Source organism: Onychostoma macrolepis, chromosome 04 (genome assembly GCF_012432095.1).
Source record: "Onychostoma macrolepis isolate SWU-2019 chromosome 04, ASM1243209v1, whole genome shotgun sequence".
In the NCBI taxonomy this organism is placed as follows: domain Eukaryota; kingdom Metazoa; phylum Chordata; class Actinopteri; order Cypriniformes; family Cyprinidae; genus Onychostoma; species Onychostoma macrolepis.
This window is the reverse complement of record NC_081158.1, coordinates 28,201,666-28,228,825: the sequence shown is the minus strand read 5'-3', so window position 1 is coordinate 28,228,825 and position 27,160 is coordinate 28,201,666. Positions and strand designations below refer to the sequence as shown.

Here is a 27,160-nt window from a genome sequence, read left to right as displayed (position 1 = left end):
TGTCTCAAAATAGCACAGTTGAGTACACTTAGATGATCTTAAGTTGACCTTAAGAAGCACTAAAGGATCATTTTTAGTATATTAAGTACAAAATTAGTGCGCGGAAATAGAGCACTTTAAGTACATTATGGAAGTGCACTTGTTTTTCACCTGGGTAATCCGCAACAGTATTCAGGGATTGGGGCTATTGGGAACAATTTTATGTTATGTTGACAATGGGCACATTCGTCAGTAACAGAGACGGAAACGCGGTAGTTACTATGCGGATCTTCCACTGTAGACTATTCTACGGTTTATTTTTCAATATCAAAGAAAAGAAGATTGAAATGACCTGGGGTGCTGTATGAAGGTATTTTTGGTGCAAAACAACTGAGTGTCCGTGACAGCAGAATTTGTAGTTGTAGAGAATAGTCACACGTGTATCAGTAAATCTGAAGTCACAGACAAAAGTTGCAAACTTGTAGATTTTTTTCTCTCCCCCACAAACACAACACAAATCCTATTCTATGAATCACAAATCAAGAAACTCATACGCTCACATGTTTTGCTATTGCTGCAGTGAATATGGTGCAAAACACATTCACACACCTGCATCAAAAATGTGAAGTTGTGGACGAATTTTGTACATCTGCAAATCAGTATGTGAATACTTGCAATGAGATTTGCACACTTGTAGAATGTTTTCTTATATATTTATTTTTTCTTGGATGCTTTTTCTAGCACAAACACAAGTGCATAACGACAACGGCTTGAATCTGCTGCTACGAGTCTTAAACGCTGTTTTTCACTTGCAAAAAAAAAAAAAAAAGGTTTAGTGCACTCTCGCTTTTGCAGGGTCATTCTACAGAAACATCCACTTTTGGTATGGCAAGATGTCTTAAAATGTATTTCTTTTTTTAACATTTAAACTTAGACCACATTATTAGATTAGCTTTTGACTTTATGAATACATATAAATGACAGCTTAATTATTATTATTATTTTTTATTTTTTTTAGCTTTTTTGTGCAATTATTTCAAGACCACATGTATCTTTTTTTTGTCACTGGTGTTACCTTCTTTAGCAATATTAAAAGTTATGAAATATTATTTCTCGATTTTTTTTTCCCAGTACATGTAGTCAGAGTTACAGAAAAATAATGAAAATGCAAGAAATAAGTAGATTGTGTTTTATTTAATGTGACAGATAAAAACAGTAATACAACACAGTAACAACAGTCACACAATGAATCACCAGTGACATACATAAGACCTGCTATACTGATCTTCACTGGTGTTACCCATAAGGAAGTTAACACCAGTGACAATATTCATGAAAAATGCATTTTACAAAATGTCCGCTGCAAGGTGTCAAACCACATGTTGTCAATCACGATATACTCACTAAATTAATTAGTTTAAACCATTTGTATTATAGTTGTTTTTTTTTACATTTCCCTAACAATAAATAGGTCATACCAGTGAAGTCAACTAAAAGCTACATATGAAATCATGAGATAAATGAGAAAATTTCTGATAACTGAAAAGAAACAGTGGACTAAACATGGGCCTTTTTTCATAGATCTTTAGAAAATAGGAAGGAGAAAGTCGAGTGATGTCATCAGTGTTGTTTTTTATTCCAAAATAAGACTTTTGTTAAGTGGTAACACCAGTGACACAACTCCAGGGGACCACTATGTTCATTATATATTTTATAATATTTATTTGGCATTTTGTTTTTTTATGCCATTTACATCATGTATTTGATAGTTATTGTGACGGGGTGGAAGAATCACGCGACAAGGAGAGCTCAAATAAATAAAGGGTGGATTTATTCAACAGTGGGGTGAGTGAGATAGGTGCAGGGTGGCTGGAAGCGGCGGTGTGGTGCTCTCTTGTGTGGGGTTCTGGCTTGTGCGGTGGCAAAGTCCGTGGTGCCCTCGTCAGGGCTGGGTCGGTCGGTCACTCGCTTGCCTCTGTAGGAGAGAGAGAGAGAGATCAAACACACACATTAAGTCTCGCTCGGGAGAAAGTCCGCTCTTCTCTCACCCAGCCGCGTCTGGCTTATATGGTCGGGGTTTGATGAGTGTCAGGTGTGACCGGCCCGGCCCTGATGAGCTGGCACAGGTGTTCCGTCTTTGTCTCCAGGGCAACGCTGATGAGAACTCGATACTGTCACACCCCCTAAGCGTTGTCCTGGTCCTGGAGGAAAGATAAGACGACAGTAAGGGGGAAACTGGGGTGGGTGGGGAGTGACCCCTGACAGACCTGCGTAAGCTGACCAGATCCGAGAGAGTCCGTCGGCATTGGCGTTGGAGGCTCCGGCTCGGTGGCGGACGGTGAAACAGAAGTCCTGGAGCGCGAGGAACCAACGCGTCACCCGGGCGTTGGTGTCTTTGGCCCTTGCCATCCACTGCAGGGGAGCGTGATCTGTGAGCAGGGTGAACTTTCGGCCCAACAGGTAATAGCGCAGCTCCAGGACTGCCCACCGGATAGCCAGAGCCTCTTTCTCCACGGTGGCGTAGTTTTTCTCGGCCTTGGTCAGCTTCCTGCTGATGTATAGGACAGGGTGTTCCTCACCTTCCTGGACTTGGGACAGGACGGCTCCCAACCCTGTCTCGGATGCGTCCGTCTGCAGCAGAAAGGGGCAGCCGAAGTCCGGGGCTCGTAGGACTGGCTCCTCGGTGAGAGCGCGTTTGATTCGCTGGAACGCTTCCTCCGTTTCTGGGCTCCACTGTAAGCGCTCGGGCTGCCCCTTTCTGGTCAGGTCTGTCAAGGGGGCGGCTATGGAGGAAAAGTTGGGGATAAAACAGCGGTAGTAGCCAGCCAACCCCAGAAACGCTCGTACCTGGGACTTCGTGGTGGGCCGTGGGGCGTCGCGAACCGCCGTTACCTTCCTCTCTTGGGGCCGGATTAGGCCCCGTCCGACTTGGAAGCCCAGGTACTTGGCCTCGAAGAGCGCTAGGTGACATTTTCCGGGGTTGGCGGTGAGTCCAGCCCGTCGTAACTCCGTGAGCACCCTCCGCAGACGGTCCAGGTGGTCCTCCCAACGCTCCGAGTGGATTACAACGTCATCAAGATAGGCGGCTGCATATTTTTGATGTGGACGAAGGACGATGTCCATGAGTCGTTGGAATGTCGCTGGAGCCCCGTGAAGGCCGAAGGGAAGGGTCCGGTATTGCCAGTGACCGGAGGGGGTGGAAAAGGCCGTTTTCGGCTTCGCCGCGTTGGAGAGGGGCACCTGCCAATAGCCTTTTGTGAGATCCAGGGTGGAGATATACCGGACCCTTCCAAGTTCATCCACTCGGGGCATTGGGTAGCCGTCGAACTCTGACACTTCATTCAGTCGTCGAAAGTCGTTGCAGAAGCGGAGGGTGCCATCGGGTTTTGGGACCAGGACGATGGGGCTGGACCACGGGCTGCGGGATGGTTCAATTACCCCCAACTTCAGCATTTGTTGGATCTCCTCCTCAATAGCCTGCCGACGAGCCTCAGGGATCCGATAGGGCCGCTGTCTTACGATCACTCCGGGTGGTGTTCGGATGTCATGCTGGATTAGCTGGGTTTTCCCGGGGACAGAAGAGAACACATCCGCGAACTGACCGACCAGGTGCTGCAGCTCAGCCTTCTGGGTTGCCGATAGGTCGGGGTTGGTATCCACTAGGACGGGCGATACGGCGGCGAAGGCAGCTGTTTCCTCTCTGGTCCCCACCCACTTCTTCAGCAGATTGATATGGTATAATTGTTGAGGGCTCCGCTTCCCTGGTTGCTGCACTCGGTATGTGACCGGACCTATTTTCTCTGTAACGGTGTATGGCCCCTGCCAGGTGGCCAGGAACTTGCAAGCGGAGGTGGGGACCAGCACCATGACTCGATCGCCCGTCTGGAACTCCCGAGGCTGAGCTGACCTGTTGTAGTGGCGAGCTTGGGCCTGTTGGGCTTTGACCAGGTGTTCCCGGACTAATGGCATGACGCGGTCTATCCGGTGCCTCATCTCGGAGACATACTCGACGATGGACCGGTGTGGGGTGGGTTGTTGGTGTTCCCAAGCCTCCTTAGCGTCGAGCAGTCCCCGAGGTTGCCTTCCGAAAAGGAGCTCAAAACGGAGTGAAGCCTGTGGACGCCTGTGGGACTTCCCGAATCCCGAAAAGGACGTATGGCAGCATTTGGTCCCAGTCTCGTCGATCTTCGGCGGCGACCCGCCTTAACATTTGCTTCAGGGTTTGTTTAAACCGTTCCACTAGGCCGTCCGTCTGGGGATGGTACACTGTTGTCCTTATTTGCTTCACCCAGAGCAGGCGGCAGAGGTCAGCCATTAGCCGGGACATGAACGGTGTTCCTGGTCGGTCAGGATCTCGGATGGGATGCCAACCCGGCTGGACAACAGGAAGAGCTCCTGCGCGATGGTCTTGGCGTTGGCTTTCCTGAGGGGGATGGCTTGGGTACCGGGTGGCATAATCCACGATAACGAGGATGTGTTCATGCCCCGGGCTGACTTTGGCAACGGCCTACCAGATCCATCCCGATGCGCTCGAAGGGCACCTCGATGATGGGTAAGGGTATGAGCGGCGAGGGGAGGGTGATGCGGTGGCGTTTTTGGCAGTCGGGCAGGCCTGGCAGAATCGCTTGACTGCCGCTTCAAGCCGGGCCAGTGAAAGCGATCCCGTATCCGCTGTATGGTATTTCCTGCCCCGAGATGTCCTGCTAGTGGGTGAGCAACCACGAGTAGTTTTTTCTTCTCCCCCCTTCGCTCGGCGACACAGTAGAGCAGGCCGTTCTCCACAATAAAGTGGGGGAGAGGATGGGGTTTGGGCCGGGTGTCCTTCCCCTCAAGGACGCGCACCTGGGCCCAACAGTGCTTGAGATTCTCGTCCTCTCGCTGGGCCTGACCAAATGAGCCCCCCCCCGTAACCTGTTGGAAGACATCAAAGAAAAGGTTAGTATCAGGGGGGGGGGACTCACCATCTCTCCCACTGTCCGAAGCCAGGAGAACGGGACGGCCGCGGGGTCTCCTGCTTGCGCGCCGTCCACGGCGGCCCCCAGTGGGGTGGGCAGGCTGTGTAGTGGCGCGGAGAAGAGTTTCGAATCCTGGCCAGTCTCGTCCTAACAGGACGGCCACGGGGAGATCCTTCACCAGTCCTACATCCACTGGCCAGGAACCTGGGGTTGCGGAAATGGTGACACGACGAACTGGTATCTCTCGTGTATCTCCATGGACACAGGTGACTGGCACCGTGGCTTTGGTCTCGTGGGGCAGGATTCCTGGTTGGACGAGACTGACGGCACTTCCGGAGTCCAGGACCGCCATGTAATGCCGGCTGCCGATCCTGACCGTAGCGGTCGGAGCTCCTTTTGGCAGCTCACGGTGGACTATGCAGCCTGCCCACCAGGTCCGGGTCTTGGGCGAAGAAGGAGCCGTGGGCATGGACTCGTCTTGAGGCTCGGGGGCCGCCGTCCTGTCTACTGGCCGCGAGATGCCCTCCGGCGCGCGTTGTTCTGGAGCCACCCTCCGGGGAAACGGCGGTACTCGCTCCCCTGCCTCGCGTCGGTGGGCCGCCTCAGCCAGCTCGATCGCCTCCACCAACTCGGATGTCGTGGTTGGGTTTCTCATGCCAACGGCGGGACGGATGTTGCGGGGTAGGGCTCGGAGGAGGCGATCGACGACCACACGTTCCGTTACCTGAGTGGCGGTGGGATTGTCGACCATCAGCCAGTGTAGGGCCAGGCGGGAGAGTTCGGCCACCTGGATTCGTGTGGGACGCCGGGGTTGGTAGGTCCACTCAAAAAACGCCTGGGCGGCGCACGTCGGGGAGAGCCCCACGCGGGCGAGAATCTCTCTCTTCACGTCTTCGTTAACTTTCCGCCATGGCCGTGGGGAGACCGAAGAAAGTGCACTGGGCTTCGCCCGTGAGGAGGGGGGCCAGCGCCCGTGTCCAGTCATCCGGATCCCACCCTTCTGTGGTCGCCGTGTTTTCGAACATTTGAAGGTAGGATTCGACATCATCGTGCGCGGTCATCTTTGGCAAGAGTTGGGCGGCTTGCACACGGGGGTCAGGCAACGGAACGCGCTGGCGGGCGGCGATTTCCTGGTCAGCCTGGCCTTGGCGCGTGGCCAGGTGTTCCACGATCTGTTGCTGGCGCAGGCTGACGTCGGTTAATTGCTGGAGCAGTTCTTCCATCGTAGGGGAGGAGTACCAGCCTTCCTGAAAGTGCACAAAACAAAAGTGGTGATTAGAAGGTGGAGATCACTTGCCGGTGAGAACTTCCTGTCATGCCCGCATTCTCCACCACTGTGACGGGGTGGAAGAATCACGCGACAAGGAGAGCTCAAATAAATACCCCGGAGGGTGGATTTATTCAACAGTGGGGTGAGTGAGATAGGTGCAGGGTGGCTGGAAGCGGCGGTGTGGTGCTCTCTTGTGCGGGGTTCTGGCTTGTGCGGTGGCAAAGTCCGTGGTGCCCTCGTCAGGGCTGGGTCGGTCGGTCACTCGCTTGCCTCTGTAGGAGAGAGAGAGATCAAACACACACATAAAGTCTCGCTCGGGAGAAAGTCCGCTCTCCTCTCACCCAGCCGCGTCTGGCTTATATGGTCGGGGTTTGATGAGTGTCAGGTGTGACCGGCCCGGCCCTGATGAGCTGGCACAGGTGTTCCGTCTTTGTCTCCAGGGCAACGCTGATGAGAACTCGGGATACTCGTCACATTATGAATAGACTTTTGTATTTGAAATGGTAGAAAATACTGTTTTTGACCTCAAAATAAAGCACTTTCCCTCTGTACATGGCTGTGGGGACAAGCAGTTTTGTGGTACTTGGAATTCTATATAATTAATAAAAAAAACAACAAAAAAAAATTCCACATTGATGGCTCAGGAAGGTGCAATTGTTCAAATAACATATTGTTTCATTTTAAAATATATATAAAAAAATGTAACCCTAATGAATTTCTAATGTAACGTCCTAACGTATTTCAATTGTAATACTTCTGTAAAGTCTAGGGACAGAAAAGTGGACGTTTGTGTAGAATGGCCCACCTCATATCTGTGTGACATATGGAGCAAAAGTGATTTGTGCATCTGTAGAGGCAACGGCGGCCACTCATCAGAGATCAGAGAAGTTTGGCCAATCAGAAGAGCTAGTTTGGGCGCCTCTCAGCAGGGAGGAAAAATAAATAAATTTCGCGAGCTGTGAGCATCTTCCGGAGCGGAGAGCAGCAACCAATAAAGATATGTCTTTTCTTTCTTTTTCTGAAATCACTCACCGTTATACTGTACAGTATATTTGTTTATAGTTTAAATATTAAATGAGTTTAGCTCCAACCCTGATAAAACTCACCTACCTGTAGCCTTCTAGTAGTCCTAATTAAGTTAGCTGGTAGAGGTGTGTTTGATTACACTAAAAATGTACCGTAGAATTTACAGGATGTTACTGGCAAAAAGTTGCCAATAAAATCTTGTAAAAATGATGTTAATTGCTGTAAAATGGATTACAGTATAATACTGCAAAGCAAATTGCAGTTAATTGCTGTATGTGAAATACAGTAATTTGTAGTATTTTGTACAGTAACATTGAATTAAACTTGTAGTTCATATTACAGCAATATTTTGTAATCTCACGAAAGTACAGTATTTACCTGGCAACAAAAGTTGCCAATAAAATCCTGTAAATATATTTTACAGCAATATTTTGTAATCTCACTAAAGTACAGTATTTACCTGGCAACAAAAGTTGCCAATAAAATCCTGTAAATACCCTAAATCCAAGATGATGTTGTAATAATTTAACAATGAAAATGCTGCAAAGAATAATTTTAACAGTAAACTGTAAAATACGGATTTAAATGAATTATCATGAGAACTATCTTAATACATTTACAAATGAATAAAAACCAAGTCAAAGATGTTGCAAATAAATATTTATTAAAACTGGCAGAAAGACATTGCAAGGCTTTTACTGGTAAAAATAAAAATGCCAGTCTTTCAACAATTCAAATCTTATCATAAAAATAACATAGCATCACAAAATAACTACAAATAACTGTTATATCACAAAAAATAAGCCATATTCTGAGAAGAATATTAACTTTCTATAAAAAAATTAAGGTCAATCAACAGAATTTGTATAATTTTGGTTAAAGGATTAAAATAAAATGCTGGAATCAACATTATACCACAAATTCTGTTGTTTGAGCTTATGTTATATTAAATTTAGAATATTCCTGCAAAAGACAATTTAATAAATACATACTGATAGTCCATCAACTTTCTGAGATGAGCACACACATGAGGGTTGTCCCTCTTCTCTGAGACCTTTCCACTTGTTTTGCTTCTATGTATCCGTCTTGTATCCAGTGAGTGTTGTGATTCCAACAAAACATCTGCACATAAAAACAAGCAGAAGTTTTAGAATAAAGTACAGTATTGAATGAAACTAGCTCAATAAAATAAATGTAAAAATGCCACTTATACAATGCAATCAGCATTTACCAGTACTTAAACTAAATAAGTAACCTTTTTCACAAATAAAATTACTCAAGTAAAACATGTTACCTTTGAAATTAATTCAAGTGTGCAAAAGACGCCTGCTCCCGGGACGCCAGGCTGAAGTTGTAATAAGACTGAAAATCCAGCCGCAAAGTTGAGGTATGAATTCACAACCATGTGACCCTTGAATAGGCCTAGTCAAAAGCCACTGGGTGCACCTGAAATGAATAAATATAAGCAATAATGTAACTTACAATACAATATTTCAATATAAAGTGTAATCTAAAATACAAGTTTATCAAATGATTTACAACAGAATTAATACATTACCTAATATAATCAGCTTCAGAGAGTCTTGAAGCATCAAACATTTCTCCACATCTAAAAAAAATGCATTTACATAAATGAGACCAAAATGAACACCCAAAAAGGCATATATTTTAAAATAAACTCTTACATTTGATTAATAAATTCAATTATAACAATACATTGTAGAACTGTACCACCAATCAAATTAAATAATTTATAATGCAAAATTACAACTGTGTTATGACATTAATGTTTTACATAAATTTTTGAAATTACAAATAAGAAACGTTGTAAAAATGCAATTATACTTTTTAAACGTGAAACTAAACCGCCATTAGGTGGCAGCAAATAATTTAATGAGTGAGTCAATTGAGTCATTCATTGAACCGATTCTCTCCAAGTAGGTATAACCATAGACATGGGCCGTTTCTCAAATGGAAGGCTGCATGCTCGGAGGTCGCATTTGTAGGCTGCATACGTCACAAAGAAGATCTTATTTTAGTATATTAATGGTTATAAATTTGACCATTATTCTTAGTTAAGTGTAAATTGTTGTAATATGCTTTTGACTCGCAAATGTAATGCTCAGTTAACTCAAATAAACCAGGCTTGATGACGTATGCAGCCTACAAATGCGACCTCCGGAGGATGCAGCCTTTATGAAGGTAAAATGACGTCAAAAAGATTTGCATTCGCAGGGTAAGATTTGAAAACAGCCTTATCAAGAACTGCAAAACGGATTGACTGCGTAAAACCAATATGTGTGTGTAGAAAAAAATCGTTGCAACTGTCTAAATGACTTCTTGCGTGCATAGAGTAAAATGTTCCCCAAATAACCCGCTATGTAGGTCTGCGTCTTTGCGCTTGCAGTTTTGGCACGATTCTCTGGGGACCTTCTTCTTTCAGCCAATCAAATGAGGCTCTTGCTGACTCTCGATTTACTCTTATCTGATTGGTTCAATAAACACTTCAGACGTGAGAACACATCTTTATTTTAATTTGACTCAGCGTCATTCTTATTGCGGGGATGGTATTTTTAATGCACACATATATATTAAAAAATAAATAAATACAATAAAATAATAAAACAAAAAGCATGATCCTTAGAAGCTGTGTACCATTAGGCTGACCACCATGTGCTCATATACTGATTTTCAAGCTAGAGTGAACATTATTGGATTGGTTCGACATTGCATTGAAATTTAAGATTTTAGATAATCTGCCTACACCACTGAAATTATGTTAAACTTTACAATCAAAATGTTTAATAGCGATTTGTCTCCAGATGCAAAATGCAAAAACTGACACTTCAAACCAAATCAACATTTAAAAAACTACAACTACTTTGACAAAATATAGTCTTTAATAAAGTCTAAATATATGCATCTAAATGAAAAAAACAAATGCAAAATAACTATGTCTGAATCAAATATTCCCAGAAACCATGAAATACACAGTAATGTTGATATTTGTATATGGTTATACATCCATCTAGTGGTTTCACATGGCATTACAGATGGTAAATGCATGATTTAGGGGTAAATATTTAGTACAGTAAAATCTCCTTTAAATACATGCTAAAGGAAAAACAAAAATCTGGCATCAACCCTGATCAGGAGACATGGTGAAATTATGCATAGTAGTGCAGATACTTTCAGTAGCATCAAGATTACAAACTAATATCATATGGTCTGCTGAAGAGGAGGATGATTAGGATAAATAGAGTAAATACACAGAAATGTAATTTCCTAATATTAGCTCGAAATTCACAATGAACACATACATGGTAGTCAGCCTAATGGTAGCCTACACAGCTTATAAAGGATCATGCTTTTTTGTTTCATTATTTTATTTTATTGTATTATTAATTATTAATTGATTTTTTTTTTTTATATGTATCTGTGCATTAAAAATACCATCCCCACAATAAGAATGACGCTGAGTAAAATTAAAAATAAAGATGTGTTCTCACGTCTGGAGTGTTTATTGAACCAATCAGATAAGAGTAAATCGAGAGTCAGCAAGAGCCTCATTTGATTGGCTGAAAGAAGAAGGTCCCGCCTTCCACTCGCACTTGCAAATCTGAAATCAGTGAGAGAATCGTGCCAAAACTGCAAGCGCAAAGACGATTTTTTTTTCTACACACACATATTGGTTTTACACAGTCAATCCGTTTTGCAGTTCTTGATAAGGTTGTTTTCAATTGCAAAGCACTGGGCACATGCTTGCAATACTTTTGGCTGTATTTGGGCGAAACAACAGTGCCAAAAGTGTAAGCGCAGAAAAATGAAAGTCAGAAGAATACAGATCATATTTATTTTGCCTTAGCATGAAGTTGCAGTTTCACAATACATGATATACACTTACAAAAAAAACAGTAAAAGGCTGCAAATCTTTTTTTCTTACGCTTGAAATGCAATTTGCACTTTTACAACTCTTTTCTTGCGAATGCAAAATTAATTTACGCTTGCTATCGTATGTATACTTTCACAAATCTTACCCTGCGCATGCAAATCTTTTTGACGTCATTTTAACTTCATAAGCCTTCCGTTTGAGAAACGGCCAGAGGGTATAACTGCAGACCGGAGATCTCCAAAATGGGGCGTGAACTCCAAAAGTGGGCAGAACCTCCAAAATGGGGCGGGGTCTCTTCGCGCAAAGACTTTCACCATTGGCTCTGGCTTCAGCCAATTGTTATTGACTTACATTTCAAAATAACACTTTATAAAATAAACATTGTTTCTAGTTTTATCTAAAATAATATATAATATGTAAATCAATATTCTCCATGAGAGCAGATCCCAAAGCTCGTGGCCAGTGGTGTTCGGACTGGAGTTTGAACCTCTGTTTTATGATATGAACGGGAATCACCCACGAGCTCTCCCGCGAGCCGTCCCAGCGCAGCGCAGAGGAAGATTTTACTCTATCGCTTTGTTTTAAGCAACGGGGGCATCCCGGGGCTTGAAATTCACAGGGTAGGATGGGGTAGTGAAGCTGGGTGTAACTAAAAAGGTGCCATTGTCCGGTGAGGTCCGGTTGGGGAGTTATGAACGACCCGGCTCGGAGATCTTATCACATAATCATATTAACTGTTTATCTCCTGAACTGCAACTTTCTTTTCAGCTCATATCCCGCCATGCAGCCAATTTCACTGGTTAAGGTTAGGGTCAGGTGTAGGTTTAAGGGTTAGCATTTTTTGTAGCATAGTGTAGAAAATTAAATTAACACTGTGATTGACACAACCAATACCTTTAGAATCAGCTTTGGGGCGGAGTTTGCGCTAAAGTTGATTGGGAGAAAAAATTGCACATGCGTGTCATGTGCCTGTCTGTCAATGGGAGGAAGCCACGCCCTATTTTGGAGCTCCCACCCCGTTTTGGAGTTCCCGCCCCCATTTGGAGATCTCCAGGCTGCAGTTATACCCTTCTCATTTGTTCAGAATGCTGAATCATTCAGTATAAAACACCACTGAGTTTTACTTTGATCTTTGTTTGGAACGATTTTCGTTGGTGAAATAGAACAACAGTCAATATCGTGTCTAAAAAGTAAGTAACTTAATGTTAACTAATTGTTTATTGAACTACGTAACATTTGCAATCATGATAATCAGCAACAGATCACTTGTTATGCTACTTAACAATATCGTGTTATAAATAAACTCAACAGTTTGAACATTTACCTCATGTTTCTTCTGTGAGTTTATGTGTGCTGTTAAGGTTATTTGTTTTGATGTTGAATGTAATAAAATCAGAATCAGTCTTGTGTTCGATGCTTCCCTATTTTTATTTTTATTTTTTCACTCAAGTTTTAATCAGGCTAACTTGTCCAAAGATGCATGTAAAGATGTATTTCACAAAAAAAAAAATTGTCTCGGACAAGCTTTAATGTCGAGTAACATTACAACTACAGTGGCAATAGACAAAATTTTTCATTTACATGTTGTTTCTAATTATAGTAAGATGTCAGGTCAGTATGGGACAGTTGAAAACATATAAACAAATGAAATTTCACATATTTTGCTGTTTGTCAGTTATTTCGAAAGATAGAAGTTAACGTTACTATGACAATCGTTCACACTGGGCATTACGTTAAAAGTTGGGTAAACACTACTTTAAATGCTCTCAATAAGAAAATTAAACTGCCAAAATGAGAAAAATGCAGCATTTAGCCTAACTATGCTATGATAGCAATTTCCATCTTATTGCACATACCAAGGCCGATTGTCTAAATGTCATGATAGCAGGCTATACATTATATATCACTATACATTAACTTAAATAAATATAAAAGGATATATTTCTTAAGTAAAATTAAGTGAACTTACGAGGAATTATGAATAAAGCTTCTAATCTTCAATCGTTCTGGCACTGCTCCAGTCGGCTGGATTTCAGATTTGAAAGATGCGCGCGCAATCCCATAATGCCACACTACAGTAAAATAGTGTAAAAAGCAAGAGCTCAAGTGATAACACCTTCTTGTAAATGAATTACAGTTGACATGGAAATATACAGTTAACAACTGTAAAACCTTATTTGACCCATAATGCATTGCGAATTACAGCTACATCTTGTAAAATGATTAAACAGTAAAATTCTGTAAAATTTTTCTGTGGAAACTACAGCAATTTTTTTACAGTGTAGGGTTAAAGCTAAACACTGCAAGACAGTGGCCCTCCAGTACCAAGTTTGCCCATCCCTGCTTCAACTCACAAAGAGGCTTCATAAAAGATAAACCCAATAATTAAATAGATTATTAAGAGAGTGTCATATACAAGACTATTAAATATATTTGCTAATATATTTAAATTATAAACAAATGTACAGTATAACAGTGAATTCAAAAATAGAAAGAAAATGTACCTTTATTGGTATTTGCTGCTGTCTGCTCTCCGGAAGATGCTCGCAGCTCGCAAGCGTTTTTATTATTATTATTTCCCCACTTCTCGTTCAGGTGACAACGGAACAACGGACAAACTACACCGTAAAGAGATTGCTGTAAATTTTACAGTAGCTGGGTGTATTATTACTGTATTCTCATTTAAAGTATTATTACTGTACTGTCAATATTAGTACTGTTCAGTTTATTTTCATTTTTATAATGAATCCTTAATTTATTTACAATTTTCATCAGGGATGTCTTACAACATTAAATATAGGAGATAAGATAATTCTAGAGCAAGAACATAGAGATGAAAGCACGTTTTATGCGAGTGAAGGAAATCCACCTGCGTGCATTCATATATTCACTCTCATGTTACAATAATACGTTTTTGGCTTGACAGCTGTTGTTAAAATAACGCGATAGAAGCTGCCTCAAACTCATAAATATAAAGAAATGAAGAATATTGTGTCTGAAAGCTCTGCGTGCTGTGCCCCCTCCCGCACCCAGCCCGGCGGTAATGGTACTGTCCAACCTCGAGCGCAAAACACAGAAATGGGGAATAATTAGTCATTTGTATGTTTGTTCAAAAATCATATTCGGACGCAGCATTCATCTAGTTCATTTTGATAATGCAAAAAAGCACTACAAAGCCTTACACGGAGAGTGGTTTCCTATTGTGCGAGAAAGTCAGAGTTGTGAGATACAAACTCGCAATTGCGAGAAAAAAAGTCAGAATTGCGAGCTAAAAAGTCGCAATTGCGAGTTTATATCTCAGAATTCTGAGAAAAAAGTCAGAATTGCGAGTTTATATCTCAGAATTGCGAGAAAAAAAGTCAGAATTGCAAGTTTATATCTCAGAATTGCGAGTTTATATCTCAGAATTGCGAGTTTATATCAGAATTGCGAGAAAAAAAGTGAGAATTGCGAGTTTATATCTCAGAATTGCGTGTTTATATCTCAGAATTGCGAGTTTATATCTCAGAATTGCAACTTTATCTCAGAATTGCGACTTTATATCTCAGAATTGCGACTTTATATCTCAGAATTGCGAGTTTATATCTCAGAATTGCGAGAAAAAAAGTCAGAATTGTGAGATAAAAAGTCGCAATTACCTTGTTTTATTTTTTATTCAGTGGAGGAAACGGGCTTCCATAGTTTTTAGTGTTATTGTAGTTTATGGTCAGAAGAAAAAATAAAAAACTACCATACAATAACAGAACTAACAGGTTATAATAAAATAAACAACATTCATAATATTTGTTAGCCAAACTTCCTGTAAGGGTCATTCCTGTTATACAGTGACTTTTCTGTCTCTATGATTTACTTATAAATATGTGGCTATTTTAGAAAATATGAGTAAGAAATTGCTTAAATTATACATATTAGGTCTACTTTATCACTTAAACAGAGATAATAGACATACAAAATATTTATATTTATATCATATTTATCAGTTTTATCATGTCCTCAGTGCAAAGTAATCAACTTCCACTAGAAATATAAACCATGAAATGATAAAAATCTCAAAATATTTTTAAATTATGTTATGGACTAGGCTAAACTTCATCTAATCATACATATAAATCATGTGAAACTATTTTAATTTTTTTTTTACAATTTTCTTCATTTACCGTGTCCCTAAAATCATCTTCCACCCTGTTAGTATGTACTCCCTCGCCTTCCAAAATAGACTACAATTCCACTGAGATCATTTTCAGGAAGTGATATTGTGTATTTTTCCCGCTGGAATTCAACTGTACAAATGGAGGCAAGTGTCAACTCTCACTCCTACCTTTTTTTTTAAGTTTTTGAAATGTTCTCCTGCTTGTCACACTCTTAAAGTTCCACCCTGTTAGGCTATATTATGGAGAATGTTTGTCCGATTAAAAAAAAAAAAAAAAAACATATCTGACGTAGTTATAAAAGTTATATTCATCTGTAGAAGGTTAGAGAGCTAAATGTTAATCACTCAAAAAACTACAGCTAATTTAGCTCAAAATTTTCCTCCCTGTTAGATTCCACCCTGTTAGGTCTATAAACCTAACAGGGTGGAATGTGAAACTAACAGGGTGGAAATTCTAATAGAATAAATAGTATTTATTGTATACTGCAAGTTAATCTACGCCCATAAAACTTTTGAGTGGTAATGTACATGAATACAATTGTATATATGTACACTACCGCTCAAAAGTTTTAGATCGGTAAGAATTTTAATGTTTTTAAAAGAAGTCTCTTCTGCTCACCAAGGCTTCATTTATTTGATCAAAAATACAGCAAAAACAGTAATATTGTGAAATATTTTTACTGTTTAAAATAACTTTTCTATTTGAATACATTTTAAAATGCAATTTATTTCTGTGTTGGCAAACCTCAATTTTCAGCATCATTACTACAGTCTTCAGTGTTACATGATCCTTCAGAAATCATTCTAATGTGCTGATTTGTTGATATCAATGTTGAAAACAGTTTTTTTCAGGATTATTTGATGAACAAAGTTCAAAAGAAAAGCATTTATCTGAAATAGAAAGCTTTTGCAACATTATAAATGTCCATACTGTTACTTTTGATCACTTTAATGCATCCTTGTTGAATAAAAGTATTAATTTCTTTCCAAAAAAAAAAAAGAAAGAAATTATTACTGACCCCAAAACGGTAGTGATAATGTTACAAAAGCTTTCTATTTCAGATAAATGCTGGTCTTTTGAACTTTGTATTCATCAAATAGTTGTTTTTTGTTTTTTTTTACAAAACTGTTTTCAACATTGATAATAATAATAATAATAATAATAATAATAATAATAATAATAAATGTTTCTTGAGCAGCAAATCAGCATATTAGAATGATTTCTGAAGGATCACGTGACACTGAAGACTGTAGTAATGATGCTGAAAATTCAGCTTTGCCAACAGAAATAAACTGCATTTTAAAATGTATTCAAATAGAAAACTTTGTAATTGTAAATTGTAAAAAATGTTTCACAATATTACTGTTTTTGCTGTATTTTTGATCAAATAAACAAAGCTTTGGTGAGCAGAAGAGACTTCTTTTAAAAACATTAAAAATCTTACTGATCTAAAACTTTTGAGCGGTAGTGTATATATATATATATATATATATATATATAAAGTATTATAAAATACTGTGCAGAACCATTAAGCTCCCGGGTCTCTTTTAGTAAAAAAATACCACCCAACTAGGGTGAGCAGAGAAATATAAAATATTTAATCCTGCTTTGTTGGGTATCCTCATAAGCGCAGTCTAAAATGAGTTAGATAACATCTTAAGTTAACTTAAAGGGTTGTGAGAAAATGAGATGTGCATCAGAGCAACAAAGGTATCAAATCAAAGAACAAAGGTAATAGCAATAATTGTAGCTATATGGACTAGTCTATATTTAATTTATAATTTATGCAGTTAAGACTGTAAAGTGTTTGATAACTTTATTTCTGTATATTACCTACAAACAAAGTTGGTCCTTTAAAGGTTTTTACATGTAGTTCATATGCTTAGATGGTTCTTTGCATTATACTTTTTTCCCGCCTTTTGATTTTCAAATCTGTAACTGTCAAAGCCGCTTCATTTCTGGTTTTCTGTAGCTCAAGACAGACTGATAAAAGGTCTTTACAGGTAGACCAGGCAACATGGAGGTACATAGAAGAACAAATGTAGCCAAAAGTAACAAATACGTTCCTTCTTGTGATGGTTTTTGTGTTTTTGTTTGTTAATCTAGTTAAACAAAATGAATTACAGCATCTTTATTTTTTGCAAACAATTGCAAGTTTATATCTCAGAATTGCGAGTTTATATCAGAATTGCGAGAAAAAAAGTGAGAATTGCGAGTTTATATCTCAGAATTGCGTGTTTATATCTCAGAATTGCGAGTTCATATCTCAGAATTGCAACTTTATCTCAGAATTGCGACTTTATATCTCAGAATTGCGAGTTTATATCTCAGAATTGCGAGTTTATATCTCAGAATTGCGAGAAAAAAAGTCAGAATTGTGAGATAAAAAGTCGCAATTACCTTGTTTTATTTTTTATTCAGTGGAGGAAACGGGCTTCCATAGTTTTTAGTGTTATTGTAGTTTATGGTCAGAAGAAAAAAATAAAAAAACTACCATACAATAACAGAACTAACAGGTTATAATAAAATAAACAACATTCATAATATTTGTTAGCCAAACTTCCTGTAAGGGTCATTCCTGTTATACAGTGACTTTTCTGTCTCTATGATTTACTTATAAATATGTGGCTATTTTAGAGAAAATATGAGTAAGAAATTGCTTAAATTATACATATTAGGTCTACTTTATCACTTAAACAGAGATAATAGACATACAAAATATTTATATTTATATCATATTTATCAGTTTTATCATGTCCTCAGTGCAAAGTAATCAACTTCCACTAGAAATATAAACCATGAAATGATAAAAATCTCAAAATATTTTTAAATTATGTTATGGACTAGGCTAAACTTCATCTAATCATACATATAAATCATGTGAAACTATTTTAATTTTTTTTTTACAATTTTCTTCATTTACCGTGTCCCTAAAATCATCTTCCACCCTGTTAGTATGTACTCCTCGCCTTCCAAAATAGACTACAATTCCACTGAGATCATTTTCAGGAAGTGATATTGTGTATTTTTCCCGCTGGAATTCAACTGTACAAATGGAGGCAAGTGTCAACTCTCACTCCTACCTTTTTTTTTAAGTTTTTGAAATGTTCTCCTGCTTGTCACACTCTTAAAGTTCCACCCTGTTAGGCTATATTATGGAGAATGTTTGTCCGATTAAAAAAAAAAAAACATATCTGACGTAGTTATAAAAGTTATATTCATCTGTAGAAGGTTAGAGAGCTAAATGTTAATCACTCAAAAACTACAGCTAATTTAGCTCAAAATTTTCCTCCCTGTTAGATTCCACCCTGTTGGGTCTATAAACCTAACAGGGTGGAATGAAACAACAGGGTGGAAATTCTAATAGAATAAATAGTATTTATTGTATACTGCAAGTTAATCTACGCCCATAAAACTTTTGAGTGGTAATGTACATGAATACAATTGTATATATGTACACTACCGCTCAAAAGTTTTAGATCGGTAAGAATTTTAATGTTTTTAAAAGAAGTCTCTTCTGCTCACCAAGGCTTCATTTATTTGATCAAAAATACAGCAAAAACAGTAATATTGTGAAATATTTTTACTGTTTAAAATAACTTTTCTATTTGAATACATTTTAAAATGCAATTTATTTCTGTGTTGGCAAACCTCAATTTTCAGCATCATTACTACAGTCTTCAGTGTTACATGATCCTTCAGAAATCATTCTAATGTGCTGATTTGTTGATATCAATGTTGAAAACAGTTTTTTTTTTTCAGGATTATTTGATGAACAAAGTTCAAAAGAAAAGCATTTATCTGAAATAGAAAGCTTTTGCAACATTATAAATGTCCATACTGTCACTTTTGATCACTTTAATGCATCCTTGCTGAATAAAAGTATTAATTTCTTTCCAAAAAAAAAAAAAAGAAAGAAATTATTACTGACCCCAAAACGGTAGTGATAATGTTACAAAAGCTTTCTATTTCAGATAAATGCTGGTCTTTTGAACTTTGTATTCATCAAATAGTTGTTTTTGTTTTTTACAAAACTGTTTTCAACATTGATAATAATAATAATAATAATAATAATAATAAATGTTTCTTGAGCAGCAAATCAGCATATTAGAATGATTTCTGAAGGATCACGTGACACTGAAGACTGTAGTAATGATGCTGAAAATTCAGCTTTGCCAACAGAAATAAACTGCATTTTAAAATGTATTCAAATAGAAAACTTTGTAATTGTAAATTGTAAAAAATGTTTCACAATATTACTGTTTTTGCTGTATTTTTGATCAAATAAACAAAGCTTTGGTGAGCAGAAGAGACTTCTTTTAAAAACATTAAAAATCTTACTGATCTAAAACTTTTGAGCGGTAGTGTATATATATATATATATATATATATATAAAGTATTATAAAATACTGTGCAGAACCATTAAGCTCCCGGGTCTCTTTTAGTAAAAAAAATACCACCCAACTAGGGTGAGCAGAGAAATATAAAAATATTTAATCCTGCTTTGTTGGGTATCCTCATAAGCGCAGTCTAAAATGAGTTAGATAACATCTTAAGTTAACTTAAAGGGTTGTGAGAAAATGAGATGTGCATCAGAGCAACAAAGGTATCAAATCAAAGAACAAAGGTAATAGCAATAATTGTAGCTATATGGACTAGTCTATATTTAATTTATAATTTATGCAGTTAAGACTGTAAAGTGTTTGATAACTTTATTTCTGTATATTACCTACAAACAAAGTTGGTCCTTTAAAGGTTTTTTACATGTAGTTCATATGCTTAGATGGTTCTTTGCATTATACTTTTTTCCCGCCTTTTGATTTTCAAATCTGTAACTGTCAAAGCCGCTTCATTTCTGGTTTTCTGTAGCTCAAGACAGACTGATAAAAGGTCTTTACAGGTAGACCAGGCAACATGGAGGTACATAGAAGAACAAATGTAGCCAAAAGTAACAAATACGTTCCTTCTTGTGATGGTTTTTGTGTTTTTGTTTGTTAATCTAGTTAAACAAAATGAATTACAGCATCTTTATTTTTATCAATTATAAATAAAAATAAAAATCATTTCTTATGTCTGTCCTCTCTAATTTGTTATTATTTCTCTAGCCACCTAAACAGAGATTTGTTTTGCCACTTGTCATCATGATTGATTGTGATAAGGAACCACATACTGTAGCTATTTTTTTTGTGTCCCTCTCCCAAAGGAAATCTGGATATCATTTTTTGTATTGTTTTGAAACAATATTATGTAAGTGCAGTTCCACACATTACAGATGGCAAACCACGCAGGACAATGATGAAAAGCTCATTTGCTGTTCCACCCTGTTATGCTCCGTTCCACCCTGTTAGACAAGTAATTTTAAATAAAAATTTGAAAGCAATATTAAATGTTTGGCATACCTTTGACTTATTTTGTGAGGTGAGGAGCATTACCAGCATATATATGTTTTTGAGCAAAATTTTTATAATATTTAGCATCCTGTTGGCAACAATGGGCACAAAAAAGTACCTGTTCTTAATAATCAAGACATATTTTATTCATTAATATTTGTTTTGTTTTTGTTTCAAGAATGAAAAATACCATTATGGCATAAGGGACATATACTATCTTATTATTGATCATTATTGTTTAACATTTACATTATTAAAATTTTGTGATAACTATGTATATGTCCCTAACAGGGTGGAATACATTCACAGCAAGTGTCTGAACAATATACCCATAATTACTATTTTTTAAGTCACTGAGCTTGACCAGTATGTGTTCCATATAGTTAAACATGTCACTATTTTGGTAGAATGCTAAAAATATGAAAAACATGTAACTTTTTTTCCAAAAATTATGAAGCCAAAATGTTACCGTATACCAGGAATGACCCATATATTGTTAGTCCGTTCCTATACAACCCGTTCTGTGGGTTAGTGGAGAGCAGTGGCTAATTCAGCTAATATAGTAGTTGATGGCAGCTCACTCACCTGTTGTTACCACCTCTACGATGCAATCACAAGAAAAGACTCCAATACACCTCCGTTGCAGGTGACATTACCAATAGACTAAAACTTGAAAATAAAATACAAAAGATGTACATAATAGCGGTGTGTCTTAACTCATTTTTCTTTACTATTTTCACGTTAGCTCGCTGTTATGTAACGTCTGACATAACCTGCGATAAAAAGGCAGTATAGAATTATTATGCTTCCCTGATTAATCTACTTCGGATAACTAGCGTTATAACTTAACTTACCAGCTGATGTAATCACCATAACGATGGCTCCAAAATACACCCTCGACGTTGCAGACGATAAGATCCACACACTCGAACCTAAAAAACCGAAGAACTATAAAGAATAACAAAAACCGTATACATTATAGCTCTTCTGATTGGCCGAAATTCTCTGATCTCTGAAGAGTGGCCGCCGTTGCCTCTACAGATGCACAAATCACTTTTGCTCCATATGTCACACAGATATGTGGTGCAAAAGCGACAGTGTGTGAAACTTGTCATTTGCAAGTGAAAAACAGCGTTTAAGACTCGTAGCAGCAGATTCAAGCCGTTGTCTTTATGCACTTGTGCTTGTGCTAGAAAAAGCATCCAAGAAAAAAAAAAAAAAATATATATATATATAGGCCTATATATATATGTAAGAAAACATTCTACAAATGTGCAAATCTCATTGCAAGTATTCACATACTGATTTGCGGATGTACAAAATTCGTCCGCGACTTCACATTTTTGATGCAGGTGTGTGAATGTGTTTTGCACCATATTCACTGCAGCAATAGCAAAACATGTGAGCGTACGAGTTTCTTGATTTGTGATTCATAGAATAGGATTTGTGTATATGCAATGAAGGATTCGAGAAGGTGTAACTGTTGTGTTGTGTTTGTGGGGGAGAGAAAAAAATCTAAAAGTTTGCAACTTTTGTCTGTGACTTCAAATTTACTGATACACGTGTGACTATTCTCTACAACTACAAATTCTGCTGTCACGGACACTCAGTTGTTTTGCACCAAAAATACCTTCATAGTGCTGCGCTGTGTTTCCCAAAAGAATCGTAAGCCTAAGGTGATCGTAGCTCCATTGGTTGGTCTATGATGTACTTATAAGATTACAATGTTTTTGGGAAAGGCAGCCCTGAATATTGACCCCAACTCATCTGCTCGTTACTAGTGTCCGCTCACTTCTGCCCAGGCCCGCCAAAAATACAATTATGCCTACGGCACTCAAAAATACAAGAAAAGGGAAATATTGTTACATTTTATTATAGTAAAAAATAACAGTTTTCTATGTGAAAATATTTTAAAATTTTAATATTTTATTTCTGTGATGGCATTACTCCAATCCTATCATTACTCCAATCTTCAGTGATACATGATCCTTTAGAAATCATTAATATGCTGATTTGCCATTTAATAAATATTTCTCATTACCATCAATGCTGGAAACAATGTTTTTTTTTTTTTTTTTTTTTTTTCAGGTTTCTTTGATGATGAGAAAACAGCATTTAAGTCCAAAACAGAAGCATTTACCTGTCTCTAAAATTTAAAGATTTTGAAAAATTATACAGTATCTTCAAAAGTTTAGGGTCAGTAAGATTTTTTTTTGTTTTTTTTTTTGTTTTTTTGTTTTTTTTTAAGAATGAAAGAAATGAATAATTTTATTCAGCAAGGATGCATTCAATTCATAAAAAAGTGACAGTAAAGAGTAAAGACTTTATAATGTTAATGATGCTGAAAATTCTTTTTTTAATTTATTTATTTTTATTTTTTTATGCAAGTAAAGAATGTGACAATGTTTACATGTACCAAATACATAACCCCATGATGCTGAAAATTCTAATTCATCAGATAAATGCAGCCTTGGTGAGCATGAGACTATTTCAAATACATTAAAAAAGTTTACAGTTCTAAAGCATTCATTTCTTACATTTGTTCTCTCTCTCTCTCTCTCTCTCTATATATATAGATTATATAAAGGAACTTGCCTGCACAAATGACTCCAGCATCTTTAGCATGAATGCAGTTTCGTTTGCCCCATCCTGCCATTTCACAGTGCTTCAGTGTCAACTCTGATCCTGTACATACTACATTAGTCATCCAGATTGGCCCTGAACCGAGTCCAAAATAAGCATTACCAGGGGCATCCACGATATTCCCACAGTCCAGCTCTCTACACACCACTGCAGCATCTATCAAATCCCACCAATAGTCACACACTGTTCCCCACTGACCTCTATGAAGAACCTCCACTCTACCAGCACAGCGACTGTGACCACCAACCAACCTTACATTTTCTGCAAACCCGAGAAAAACAGGAAATATTTTAATTTGGTAGAAATCAATTTATATATTTTTTGTTTGTAAGTTAATAATTTTATAATATTTTGTGTATTTCCAGGCAAAAAAAAAAAATTAAAAATCCCAAATTTTAAAACTTTTGGACTTTGTATTATATAAATCATGGCGTTTCATTAAAAATCAATATAAAAATATTTTAACGAGTCTCTGAAATGCTAGTTTCACTGAACTACAGACACTTACCAGCTGCGTTAAGGGTCATCAAGGAGGACAAATAAATGAACAGGCATTTCTGTAGCTCCATTGCACTATCATAAGCACAACGTTAAATGTAATCCACCTAACACTGACTTTTTAAACAAACAAAATACTTAGTGCTCAGCTTCTGTTCCTCTTCAAGAGACACTCACTTAGGCCCCCTCAGTGCTCATAAAGTAAGAGAGTAAGAGAGTGAGCGAGAGAGAGAGAAAGAGAGAGCAACTCACAGCCTCCAATCACACACACTGTTACCTTATTAGACAGAACAGAGGAAATCATCAAACAACTTCACTGACAAATCAGAGGACGCTTTTATGATTTTCATCATATACTGTATATCAAAAGAATGACAGCACTAATGAACATGATGCCTCCTCCACTGCAAGTCACAAACTGTGAATAACAGGGTTTTTTTTTTCTCTAGGCATTTTAAATTCAAATTTAATATTAAAATAGATCTTATTTAATCTGTGAATACGCAATAATTGTACAATATGCAAATATAAGCAAATATATATCATTATATTTAATGTTTAAATGTCGTTATTATATTGTAACTTTTCTTACAGCAATAAGACTTGATCTGGAACTTTATGTCTGACAACTGTGACTTTACTGTCCCTCTATTTTGACCCAACTTCAACTGCAAATTTCTCACAACGTGACTTTATAACTCACAACTGCAGCTTTATTTATGGCAATGTGATTGATAATAGCAATTTATTAATCTCACATATTCTTCCCTAACTTGAGCACACTCTCTTTTACTCCATCTCATAATACCTATGACTGATTATAAGCACATTTACCAGTTCAAATGCATACAGGAAGATACACACACACACACACACAAACATGCACCTGCAGCTAGTTGTATTCTATGCGGAAATTCCGTGGTTTGAAGCAGGAGGTTTAATAATAGATTTGTTAATAATAGATTAAAACATATCAAATATATAATTAAAAAGTGTGTGTATGTGTGTGAGTATATACACTGTGTGTAGAATTATTAGGTAAGTTGATATTATGGTCATATTTTTTTGCCAAGAAAATTTTACCAATTCCAAACGACATCAATCTTAATAACTACGATTGATTTTGTATTTAATCATTTCTAAGTTATATATAATTGTCTATGAAGGCTGAAAGTCAAAAACTCCTTATTTCAGGTGTGCAGAATTATTAGGCAGGCTTTCTTTTACAGATAAAATGAGCCAAAAAAGAGATTGAACTCAGAGTAAAAGTAAAAAAAATAAATACAAAAATAATAATAATTAAATGCCCTTGAGAAGGATGCAATACTAATTCAATAATAGAATTAGCAAAGTTGAGGCATGACCATTGGGCAGTGAAATGCTCATTGGGTCAGCAGGGTCAGAAAAAACAGGTGGAGAAGAAAAGACACGTTAACTGCACAAGAATTAAGGTGAAGAATTAGGTGTGAAACCATCAGGAATCATTTAGTCTCCAGCGCCACCATTTTCCAGAACTGTCAGGTTCTCAGAGACCTTGCTTGGGTAAAAAATGCTAAAAAATAACCCTTGCTTAATAAGAATAACATGCTGAAGTGTTGTGAAATACATGAAGACTGATTTTTGTATAGGCTTTATGGACAGATAAGTTGAGAGTGACTCTTGAAGGACCAGCATCACATCCTCTTGTGCCACAGTTTGAAGAATTTATCTTCCAGAATCTGGCAGTAAGTTTTAGGAGCTCATTTTAATCAATCTCTGCAAGACAAACTTTTTTAGGATAGGAGATGGAATAAAAATGAGCTCCTAAAACTGACAGCGCCACCTATACACTTTCAACGGAGTGCGCCTCGAGCTACGTTTCACATACATGCACGAAAATCGGTACACCAATACCTATAGATGTGACTATTATGACTGAAAGTTATAGTGCCACCAACTGGCGAAAATGTACATCTGATATACGTTTAGAATAAGATGCTGAATTCAAAGCATTTTGAAAATGAGACACTTCCTGCTGCCAGTTGGTGGCTCTATAACTTTGCATCCTAATAGTCAGATCTATGCGATCGTTATCATACAACAAACAAATTACTGTTAGTTCATGTTAGTTAATGCATTTACTAATGTTAACAAATGAGACCTTTTAAAGTGTTCCCAAAACCTTTAATGATTTATAAGCGTTTTTGAACTATTTTATTGATCTATAATATTTGTGAAATATTTTGGCCTGCATTACAGCCTAGTCTTCATCTGTGAGCTAAATGAACTCCTCCTAGAGATTTAATGACATCAAAATTGTATTTAGCAAGTCTAGTCTAAAGGCCTTTGTAGGTATTGGTGTGTTACATGTGTGTACCGATTTTCGTGCATGTACGTGAAACATAGCTCGAGGCGCACTCCGTTGAAAGATATATATATATATATATATTAGTGCTGTCAATCCATTAAAAAAAAAAAAAAATCTGAAATTAATCGCACCTAACATTAAAGTTTTTAAATATACTTTTATATTTCAATAACTTCATATTCAATCTTCAATTTAATGTACAAACAACATATTTTTAATATTTGTTTAATGGCATCTTTTTTTATGACTGAAGGCCAGTATTACTGATAGCAAGTAATACTGATTTCCCTATAAAAAAAATCCTCCTAATATTTAACCATTGACTATAGCCTTTAAACATTACATTATAATTAAGAGCTATCGATTTTAACATTTATTAGACTTAAAAAAAAAAAAAAAACTTTAAACAATCTTCACATAAACCCATTATAATAAATGTTATATTTAGCTAGGCTACCTGTGCCCCTCTGTGAAATTGAATAAAGTTATCAAACACTAAATTCTAAACTAAATACAGATAAATACTTACAGCTATATAAAAGTTATTGATTTCCTTTTTTTTTTTTTATTCTTGATGAACAGACATCACAGCAGCTGGTTATTAGGTTGTTTTTGGCTGCTATTTCTTTAAGAGCTGCCGCTGCTGAATGTAACATGGGTCTGAAACTCTCATCACCTTTTCTGATCCACTTCAGGTCGGACCCATTTCAGTCTCTTAGATGAGATTAGTTAAATGAGAGAGACAGTGCTGGGATGCTCCAGGACAGTTCTGAAAACCATTTCAGAGACGTAACTCATATTCAACATATTACATGCAAGCACAGTTTTAAGGAAGCTTTAATCTCCTTTTTGGTAACTTCATGCCTTAACTGACCAAGACATTGCATGCACGTAGTTTATTTTGCACTTTGATATGAATTGATACAGCGCGCCGGTTTCCTCGCTTGTTTGACTCGTGCCTGCCGCTGAAGTGAAGCTGGAGCGCGTGTCTCATTTCATATCAAATCG

The 27,160-nt window shown here is 37.7% G+C and overlaps 1 protein-coding gene and 1 pseudogene across 1 annotated transcript; both read right to left on the bottom strand.

Moving 5' to 3' along the window:
• Window positions 1–27,160, bottom strand: part of LOC131538533 (uncharacterized) — a 173,749-nt pseudogene that overhangs the window by 17,598 nt on the left and 128,991 nt on the right.
• Window positions 1,614–27,016, bottom strand: LOC131539568 (uncharacterized). Its single transcript, XM_058774204.1, has 3 exons — window positions 26,829–27,016; window positions 4,941–6,181; window positions 1,614–1,954 (listed from the first exon to the last, which is right to left on the bottom strand). Exons 2-3 carry the CDS (start codon window positions 5,980–5,982, stop codon window positions 1,941–1,943), a joined length of 1,056 nt encoding a protein of 351 aa, XP_058630187.1. The 5' UTR covers window positions 5,983–6,181; window positions 26,829–27,016; the 3' UTR covers window positions 1,614–1,940.

Bases quoted from the DNA above. Each gene is read 5' to 3' on its own strand.
- LOC131539568 (XM_058774204.1), bottom strand. From the start codon at position 5,982: ATGATGTCGAATCCTACCTTCAAATGTTCGAAAACACGGCGACCACAG.